The sequence below is a fragment of the Phocoena sinus genome, chromosome 18, assembly GCF_008692025.1.
Source record: "Phocoena sinus isolate mPhoSin1 chromosome 18, mPhoSin1.pri, whole genome shotgun sequence".
Taxonomy (NCBI): Eukaryota; Metazoa; Chordata; class Mammalia; order Artiodactyla; family Phocoenidae; genus Phocoena; species Phocoena sinus.
In genome coordinates, this window is record NC_045780.1 from 50,900,089 (window position 1) to 50,909,056 (window position 8,968).

General features: G+C 42.7%; 1 protein-coding gene across 1 annotated transcript; it reads left to right on the forward strand.

Annotated features, from left to right (window-relative positions):
• The first annotated feature begins 303 nt into the window (after positions 1-303).
• On the forward strand, positions 304-8,968 carry CLN5 (CLN5 intracellular trafficking protein). Its single transcript, XM_032611170.1, has 4 exons — positions 304-518; positions 3,724-3,889; positions 4,439-4,664; positions 6,923-8,968. The coding sequence occupies exons 1-4, from the start codon at positions 346-348 to the stop codon at positions 7,432-7,434; spliced, it is 1,077 nt and encodes a 358-aa protein (XP_032467061.1). The 5' UTR covers positions 304-345; the 3' UTR covers positions 7,435-8,968.

The window sequence follows — 8,968 nt, forward strand, 5'->3', positions numbered from 1 at the left end:
GTTTGCTTGCTTGTGGTGACTGTAGTTGGGGGGACGTCAGCAGAAGCTCCAAAGAAGCGGTGACCTTTAAACTGAGACGTGAGGCCGAAAGAACTCGGCATTAAGAGTCAGAGAAAAAGAAGGCCCACGGCCTGTTTGGGCTGCTCGGGGGAACTGGACCAAAGCGCCTTCCGGGTCGGCCAAGTCCAGAAGCCGCCCGCGCTCTGGACGGGCGCGCCGGGCGCGCCGGACGCGCCGGACAGGAGGCGGAGCCGCCGTCGAGGGCGTGGCTCTGCGCATGCTCTGCTCGCCGGCCCTCCGCCGTCGCGGGGCGCGGGAGGCGCCGCAAGCAGCGGGAACCGCTTCATGGCGCAGGCGGGGAGAGCTGGTCCGGGGGCCTGGGGGCGGCGGTGCGCGGGCGGGGATGTGGCTCCGGTCTGCGCGCCTTGGCGCTGGGCCTCCGCGCTGCTCTGGCTGGCGGCGGCGGCAGCGGCGGCGGCGAGCGGCCCCTCCCGGCGCCAGTGGCCGGTGCCTTACAAGTGAGTGCGCTGGCGCGGCGGGGAGGGCGCTCGCGCGCGCGTCCGAAGTTCGCGGGTCAAAGGCCGGGGGGCGGGGAGGGGATTGTGTCCCGGTCGCGCAGTTGTGCGGGGGCGGCGCTCGGCGACCCTGAGGGCGCGGCGTTGAATGAAGTAAGAGAGCTGTTGAGTCGCGGCTGTTTGCTGCGCGCCGCCCTGGGGTCACCTCCTCCCGGGACCCTTGAGCCAGTTACGAGGTGACCTAGACTCAGGGCTGCCCCGAATCGTGGATGAAAAGGGAGTAATGTTATTTCGTCGCGTGACTGTCGGATACAAGTCGCTGACACTTTGAATGGTTTGGGGAGACCTTTAATATCGCACTTATTACCGTGCCATGCCCTGTCATTTAGTTATCTTGAGTGCATAACATTTGCACGTCAAGTGTCCAGTTTACCCAGCTTGCCTGGGTTTGCCTGGGACTTCCCGTTTTTAGCACTAGAAGTCCGGCGACCCGGGAATCCGCTCGGCCCCTTGGTTGGCGACCTCGTTTGTCCACTGTCTTCAGCCTGGAGGTAGGACGCTGGTCATAAGCTGAGGACACGGAGACTGCAGATATGCGAAGCATATTTGAGCCTTTGAACTAGAAGAGTATTTACATGGCCTAATTGTCAGAGATGGCTAAGCAGAGAGAAGGAAAGAAACCATGGTGTCAACATCAGGCAGGGGAAGGGCCAGCAACTTTTGAAAATGCACAACTATTCTGGATGACGAAATAGTGAGTTGGGAGACAGGATAACCTAGGGGTCGCGAGTGAGTTCTGGGCTCCCACCACTGCGGATCAAGTCAGGCTCCACCATCACTAGCTGTGTGATCTTGGGAAAGTTGCTCAGTATCTCAGTGTCCACATGTCCTGAGTCAAAAATTAGGAACAGTAGTTACTTCAGGTTTGTTGGGGGGATTAAATCTAGTAAATGCTAGCCAGCTATTTTCAAACCTGAATACAGTATTGGTGTATTCTGCTCACTAAATGGCTCGCAGTACTTCCTTGTTTTGCTTGATATACATGAAAAGAGAAATTTGAGTTTGAAGCTGGTTTTCTTGAAAGTGTTAATAAAATGTTCAAAAGAAGTAAAAATTTAATATTTAATAAAACGAGGAAGAGATTGGAAATCCAAAACTACTTGATTTAAGGACAAGATATTGACCATGACTTCTTATGTTTCTTTAAAAGTTTGAAGTGTTAAGTACATGCCTTCATCTAATCCCCATCATAAAATTTTAACTTTATTAAGTTCACACTTAAATCATACTTTTGAAATTACCTTTGACCTAAAATAGATTTTGCTGTGGGTAAGTGAAACCTATATGTAGTTGCCCATTTGCTTAAACCAGGTAAGCACCTATAAAACAGTTAAGTATATCCAAGACTCATAAGCTTTTAGGAGGGGTTGTCAATATTTTTGTCTAAATAAAGATTTTTTTTTGGCTGTACCGCAGGGCTTGCGGGAACTTAGTTCCCTGACCAGGGATTGAACCCAGGCCAAGGCAGTGCAAGCACCGAATCCTAACCACTAGACCACCAGGGAACTCCCTAAATCAAGATTTTAACTCTTTAAATTAGAATAGACATTTTTGTTGATGTGTTAGGATTGTAAAACAATAGATTGGGCTAGAACCTGAGGGAATCTAGGATTTTTAGAGGATAGATAGAGGCAGCTACTTTCATCTTTCTCTCCAGTGAAAGGTGTGTAGTGAGTGTCTGCTGATCTGAAATCACCACAGTCCCTCCTCCCCAGTCCTACTGCCGTGGCCTTCTCGGGCTGCTTCCTTGCTTGTTGTATTATTGCTGTGACCTCCTCACTGCCCTCTCAGCCTTAATTTGGCCTTTCTCCCCACCCTTTTCTAATTCATAAAGTGAGGCTTATTTAGAGCAAATTCAGTTATATCACATCTGCTACTTCAGATCCTTTAACTGATCTCCCTCCCGGGCTCAGCCCTCCCCAGCTGTGGCACTCTAGAGGGTGCCCTTCACATTGTCCAGACATACCTCTCGTTTTATTGCACTACTCAGATACTGCATTTTTTACCAACTGAAGATTTGTGGCAACCTTGTGTGGTCAGATGGTAGTTAGCATTTTTTAGCAGTAAAGTATTTTTTAATTGAGGTACATACAATATGTTGGGGGTTTTAAGACATAATACCATTGCACGCTGAATAGACCACGTATGATGTAAACATAACTTTTATATGCACTGGGAAACTAAAAAGCTCGGATGACTCCCTTCCCTTTACAGCGTCATCCGACGTATTGTGGTGGTCTGGAAGCGACCCACGCTGTCTCCGAGGTGCACCTGAATTAGGGCGAAGTGACAGTCCCTGCCTCCCTCTCCTCTCCTCTCACCGCTGCTGCCTTGAAGCCTGAACTCCAGTCTTCCTTACCCACTTGAGACTCTTCCAGCGTGTCATGCTTGTCTTAGAGTATTTAGTGTTTTGTTTCCTTTTCCGTACTGACTTCCTAAAGTATTTTAAAAAGCTAGGCTAGGCCTTCATCTCTTCCTTTGCCTCCTTACCCCCAGGCATCCCGCAGCAGGTAAAAATGATTTCTCCCTCTTGCACCCTCAGGCCTTTGTGTATTTCTTTGTAAGCATTCACCATGCTGCGCTTCATCACTTGTTTAATGTCTTACCAGCCCTCACCCAGAGCTCCTTGAGGGAGGAACAGCATTTTAACTTTTGTTTCCCTCCTTTCTAGTATAGTCGTAGATCCTCAATAATATTGGTTGAAGGGGATGTCGGCTAATCCTCAAGAAAATAGAAAATGTATTCTATTTAATTATGATTATCTTTGAATAATCTTAACATACGGATTGTTTGGGAAGTTCAATATCATTTGAAAGCTATTCCTTTATTCTGTAAATATCTGTCTACTGAATAAGGTGTGGAGCTATAAACATTTTCACGTGTGGTCCCTGTCTTCAGAATTCTCACAATGGGAGCGGGGAACCAGGAAGCATGCAATTATCAGTGCTTTCAATGTATCATTTGCTATTAAAGACATCATTGGAGTTTGTTCACAGGATAACATATAAAATGTGTATTTATACACTATGGCTGAGCTTTGGGTGTTTTTTCTAAAAATGTGATTGACAGTGAAATTAAAATCTGGATTCTACGATGTGCGAGAACCAAATTCCTATTAGAATCTAAGTTGATGATTTTTTTTTGTTAGACGCTTTTCCTTCCGTCCAGAACCAGATCCTTACTGTCAAGCTAAATACACTTTCTGTCCCACTGGCTCCCCTGTCCCAGTGATGAAGGATGATGATGTCATTGAAGTCTTTCGTTTACAAGCCCCAGTGTGGGAATTTAAATATGGAGACCTCCTGGGACACTTGGTAAGGCTGCGTCTTGATCTTGTAGCTGGTTAATTAAGTGATTTGATTAAGTGGATTTGAGGGAATAATCTCTATTCAGTCACTAGTTTTAGATTACGTTTATTTGTGTTCCTCTTAGCGAATTTTAAATAAGTAGTCCAAAAAAATAATCAAGTTTTATGATCCTGACAATAATCAATGCAATTGCTTTAATCCATTTTAATATTATGGATCCAAATGCAATTCCTGTACCCAGATCCTGGAAAGAAAGAAAGGAGGAGGCCCCGAGCAAGGGGCAAGGCAGGTGGGAATCACTTCTTCACATCCAATTCCTACTGTGCACACTTTTCCTAGGTTAGCTCACCATTTGAGCCTCTCATCACCTGAGAGGTACACAGACTTCCTTCCTGTGTCTGGGGCATGGAGGCTGCTCAACGTGAGAATAGCAACAGGGAAGGGGAATAACTGGTCTGCTCTATATGCAGCTGTGGTATCGCACTTTCTCCCATCTGGCTCCTGAACCAGCGGTTACGTCACAGATGCTTTGATACATGTATGATCTTTACACAGAAAATTATGCACGACGCCATTGGATTCAGGAGTACTTTAACTGAAAAGAACTACACAATGGAATGGTATGAACTTTTCCAGCTTGGAAACTGCACATTTCCCCATCTCCGACCTGAAATGAATGCCCCTTTCTGGTGTAATCAAGGAGCTGCCTGCTTTTTTGAAGGAATTGATGATATTCACTGGAAGGAAAACGGGACGTTAGTTCTGGTAGCAACCATATCAGGTAAGTTTCAAAACTATGGCAGCATTTGATGATTGCATCAATATCCAAAAATGACAGAAATTACTTTCGTTGAGGCCTCTCAGTAACGGTCTGCTCTTCAGAGGTCAACTTATAAAATACACTTCTGGAATCAGTAACCTTTGATCCAAACTATTACTCATGCAAAACTTCACCTTATTTACAGATTATCTTTTCTATTTTCACAATAAAAATAAATGATATAAAGCTGTACAATTAAATTGGACTTTCTAAATAAAATAATAGAGGTAAATCTCTATTTTAGAGGTGACCACCAGTTTGTTCTCTGTATCCGTGGGTCTGTTTCTGTTTTGTTTGTTCATTTGTTTTATTTTTCAGATTCTACATACCATATGAAATCATATGGTAATTTGCCTTTCTCTGTCTGACTTACTAAACATAATATCCTCTAGGTCCATCCATGTTGTCACAAATGGCAAGATTTCATTCTTTTTTATGGCTGAATAATATTCCATTGTATGTACATGCCACATTTTCCTTATTCCTTCATCCCTCGATGGAAACTTGGGTCATTTCCATGTCTTGGCTATTGTAAATAATGCTGCAGGAAACTTAGGGGTGCTTATATCTTTTCAAGTTAGTGTTTTTTCTTCCTTTGGATAAATGCCCGGGAGTGGAATTGCTGGATCATATGGTAGTTCTATGTTTAATTTTTTGAGGAACCTCCATACTGTTCTCCATAGTGGCTGCACCAATTTACATTCCCATCAGTAGTGCACGAGGGTTCCCTTTTCTCCACACCCTCACCAACACTTGTTATTTGGTGTCTTTTTGATGATGGCCCTTCTGACAGGTGTGAGGTAATATCTCATTGTGGTTTTGATTTGCAGAATTGGTGTCTTTTAAAGGTAATCTGGGAATCTTTTAACTATTTATCATGCTGTTTTCTGTATTTCTTCCTATTTTCTAGTTGATGTGCCCCAAACCATCCAACAATATAAAAGTCCATTCTCTTTTAGCAATGCTCATTGTGGTAAATAGCTATCCTTCTTTCATTCCAGGCCAGTTCACATCTCTCCTTTCTCCATTTCCACCTACCTCATTATCTACAAAATCTTCCTTCTGACATCAAAGTATGATCATATGAACAAGTGATCACTATTTTCTGTAGAAGAGTTGCAATATGTTGGTACTTAAATCTTTTAAGTTATCCATCTGCCTTGTGATTAATCCTGTTCTTTGACCTTTTTTCACATTACAGAATAGGGTTTTGAAGCATTCTTATCTCTTCATTACAAGCAGTGGCTTTTCAAAGTTGAAGAACACTATGAACAGTATCCCCAGCTCTAAGAAAACAGGATTTATATTATTTCACCATTTTAATACCATAAAATTGATAAAAGCAGCTACTCTGTTCATTCTGTAGGGCTTTAAATATTGATTTTATGCACTCAAGCTGGAGTAACCTAAGAAAGATTCACACACAGTGACAAAGTGAAATGTTGGGGCCATGCTGTTTTAGGCCCAGGTGTGGTTGCAACCATGCAGAGTATTTTGTTAACATTTGGAGAGATCCCTCTGGTCTGGTACAGGGTGGTAAGAGAGAGTGTTAGCCATCCTGGAGTCTGTATAATCCATGAACTTGGTCAAAAACGTTTCCAGTTTAGTTGATTCACTGGGAGAATTTGTGTAGTGGGTAGAAAGGTTGTAAGCAGTAGCCACAAGTACAGGGAGCAAAGGGAGATACCAGATATTCAGGGTGAATGGGGCACGGTGCTTCCTTCTCAAGTAGCTGTTCCTCAGGCAGCCATCCATACCTTGCTTTGCACAGAAAAGCTTCGTGTTTCACCTTCCTCAGTTCTTCTTACACTATCTTTGCCTCATTCACTTTTTCCTCTTCCACAATTTCTCCCTTGCTTCTTTTTTCTCTTTTGCCTCTGAATCCAACATTTGTTGAGTGGAGTAGAGAAAGAGGGCTTTCGCACATGTACAATTTAGCTTTTGACTGTAGCTTAAATGATTATAGAATTTGTATGTAAGACTCCTCTTTATACACCTATTATATCTAATGTTTAGTTCAGAAATACCTTGTGCCTTGAAAAATGGAACAGTAATTGGCTGAGCTTGGATTCCTTTTGTGAGATGCAGGTTTGGAAATTCAAAAACTGTTGTTTAATCATGTAGTCATGGCCTTGATCTGGTTAGAGCATTTTACTTAAAACTAACATGATTAGCTTTGATGTTCACAGTGTTGTTTTTTTTTGTTTGTTTTTAACTAGGAGACATATTTAACAAAATGGCAAAGTGGGTAAAACAGGACAATGAAACAGGGATTTATTATGAGACATGGACTGTCCAAGCCAGCCCAGAAAAAGGGGCAGAGACATGGTTTGAATCCTACGACTGTTCCAAATTTGTGTTAAGGACATATAAGAAGTTGGCTGAACTTGGAGCAGACTTCAAGAAGATAGAAACCAACTATACAAGAATATTTCTTTACAGTGGAGAACCTACTTACTTGGGAAATGAAACATCTGTTTTTGGGCCAACAGGAGACAAGACTCTTGCTTTAGCCATAAAAAGATTTTATTGTCCTTTCAAACCACATTTGTCAACTAAAGAGTTTCTTTTGAGTCTCTTGCAAATTTTTGATGCTGTGATTATACACAGACAGTTCTATTTGTTTTATAATTTTGAATATTGGTTTTTACCTATGAAATTCCCTTTTATTAAAATAACATATGAAGAAATCCCTTTACCTAACAGAAACAGAACACTCTCTGGTTTATAAAACCTTAATTCTACTGCTTTTTTTTTCTACTAGCACATCAGTTTTTCAGGGAGTGGTTTTACATGTGTGGATTTCTTAGGCCTTTCTTCCTTGGGACAGAAAGGTAAAATACACATGGGCAGAATTGCTGCATAATAATATCTCGGGAATTTTTTTGGAAAGAAGCTGAAAACTCTTACTGTGTTGGCCAAAGTGAACCCATTAGGTGATCTTGATTTCAATCTCCAAGTCTTTGTTAATATGGAGAATTATATCATCAGATATACAGGATCTTTGGACTCAGAATGTGAAATTGTGGATATGGTGTGCCAAAACTAAAAATACTGTCAGTGACATTGTCATGGTGGGAGCTACTTTTTGCAGATATAGTAATTACACTTTCTCATTTAGGTACTCTCTGGTAGTTCTGACTTTACAGCCTTTGTAACTTCTAGAGCCAGTCCTAGTAGTTTGATTTTGTTCTATTCACTTAACCTTAAAGAGTAATTTGGACACCACAGCTGGAGTGGTCATGCTTCCAGATGTGGTAAAATCAGTGATAAAGAGCACAAGTTTCTGGCTAGCATTTTAGAACTAGCCAGTGACTGGTATTTTGTGATTTAAGCAACTTATCATTTCCAAACCTTAGTTTCCTTATCGCGAAAATGATTCATCTGTCATGATTGTTGTAAAGACTGAAGCCATGTATAGTTTGGCCTAGTAAGGTCACAGTAAGTGGTAACTATGACGATTAATCAGAGAACAAACTGCCATCATTGATCTTGCCTAATGTGGTTTGCATGCCAGCCTTTCCTGGCTTTGTAATAATCACCCAGACTCTCAGCGGGCAGCGTAGTGCTTCTGCGGTTCTTCACACATATGGAACATGGAAGTATCTGACTGCAGGTACATCTGGGTGAACGGGCACCCTTTAACTAACTCCTTCACTGCTTCACACAGTCCCTCCGCCGCCCACTAAAGCTGCCAGCAGTGGAAGAAGGTACACTTCCCAGAGAGAGGGCACGTTTTGTCAAGGATCGCCAAGTAGCCGTGCTTCCATTAGGGCCATCAAACAAGGTCTCAACGTCCTTTAAGTGTCTGATAACTGAACACCTTGTTTCTATTCATGGAAAAAATACCTACCAGTCAGGAAAATGATGAGGCAGAGATCAGAGAAAACAGTCTGTATTTAATATGTAAATGTACCAATTCTATTCAGTTTCTGCCCACATTTGAGTGCTTCCTAAGAGGTTAGTACACTGAGTTCTCATAAAAAGCCTAAGCGTAGGTACTCTTTACGTGACTCAAATGAGGAAACTGAGACTTAGAAAGGTTATGTGACCTTTCCACAGCTACCCACCTAGTGGTAATGGAGCCTCATTTTGAACCAGGTTCTGCTGACTGGGATGCACCATCAAGCAGGTTTTTCAGCGCTGCTCAAAGTGTGGTCCTCAGACCAGTGCCTGGACCATAAGTTACTAACACCGTATGTTCTGGTCTGTGAGGAGGAACTCTTAAAGCAACTTGTTTGACTAATTTTGTTTCTGTTGAATCC